This window comes from Arachis ipaensis, chromosome B08 (assembly GCF_000816755.2).
Source record: "Arachis ipaensis cultivar K30076 chromosome B08, Araip1.1, whole genome shotgun sequence".
NCBI classification, from domain to species: Eukaryota; Viridiplantae; Streptophyta; class Magnoliopsida; order Fabales; family Fabaceae; genus Arachis; species Arachis ipaensis.
The window spans coordinates 112,890,520-112,891,575 of record NC_029792.2 but is presented as its reverse complement, the minus strand read 5'-3'; the positions used below and the strand labels follow the sequence as shown (position 1 = coordinate 112,891,575).

Below are 1,056 nucleotides of genomic sequence, written 5' to 3'. Positions count from 1 at the left end.
ATGATGGATGACTATTATGTCTGATGGAGAAAAACGTTGAGGATTGATCTATGTTTTAATTTTTCTTAGGAACTAAAATGTCTACTTTTAAAATTCTTGGGGACTGATATGAGTAATTATTCTATCGATAAATAAACTGGAACTGATTTGTCTGTCGGTAAATTGATATGTTATCTAAAAAAAGAAGAAAAAACAAAATAGTACAACAATAATGTGGGGAGGAGATGCTGTGAAATGAAGAAGATCGATGAATTGAAAAAAAGAAAGTTAAGAGAAAAGACCACAAGAGAGAAAATGAATGGGTGTAAAGATATGGTTATAAAATTTGGGTTAACATGTAAATAGTTTATTTTCCTAATATTTTATAGACATTGACCTTTTTATTAAGAGTAAAATTATATTTAATCTTATATTTTTTTTTATTTAAATTTATTGAAAAGATGGTAAAGTAACTACATGCAAAGAGACTATTGAAAGCATTAATGAGGAGAAGAAGACAGCCGTATACAAACTCTTTGATGAAGATATCGATCAACACTATAAGGCCTTTAAGCTTGTCTTTCAAGTGATTGACAACAATGATGGAGGTACTTCGGCTAAATGGACAATTGAATATGAGAAGGTCAATGATGATGTTGAAGCTCCATATGGCTACATGGAATACTTTGACAAATTTACTAAAGACATCGATGCTCATGTTCTCGAGGCATAAGCTACATCGATCAATTAAGTAGAAAAGGTGTTTGGGAATAATTAAGTTAATAAAGTGTGTATTTATTTAATTAAACTGCATGAATTTAGTCATGAAGAATAATATATAGATGCATGTTTGCATCGTGTGCTATCCTTCATTTGAGTGGATTAATAATTGATTTGGATATGTTTATGTTATTGTTGATAATATTTCTTTGCTTCCTGATTGCACTTATGTACGTGTATGTGAAAAAATTTCATGTAATTGTAATACAAATAAAAATTAGATATTGTCATGCTTTCTATTTTGTTAAAATTATTATATAGTAGGATTCATTACTATGAACTCATTCATAAACTTAA

The 1,056-nt window shown here is 28.5% G+C and overlaps 1 protein-coding gene across 1 annotated transcript in view; it reads left to right on the top strand.

Annotated features, from left to right (window-relative positions):
• The window catches only part of LOC107611903 (MLP-like protein 34), a 3,638-nt gene extending 2,655 nt beyond the window's left edge, over positions 1–983 (top strand). Inside the window, exon 2 of the mRNA XM_016313775.2 lies at positions 441–983. Coding sequence (XP_016169261.1) covers positions 441–712 — 272 coding nt within the window. The 3' untranslated portion in view covers positions 713–983. The remainder of the gene's footprint in view (positions 1–440) is intronic.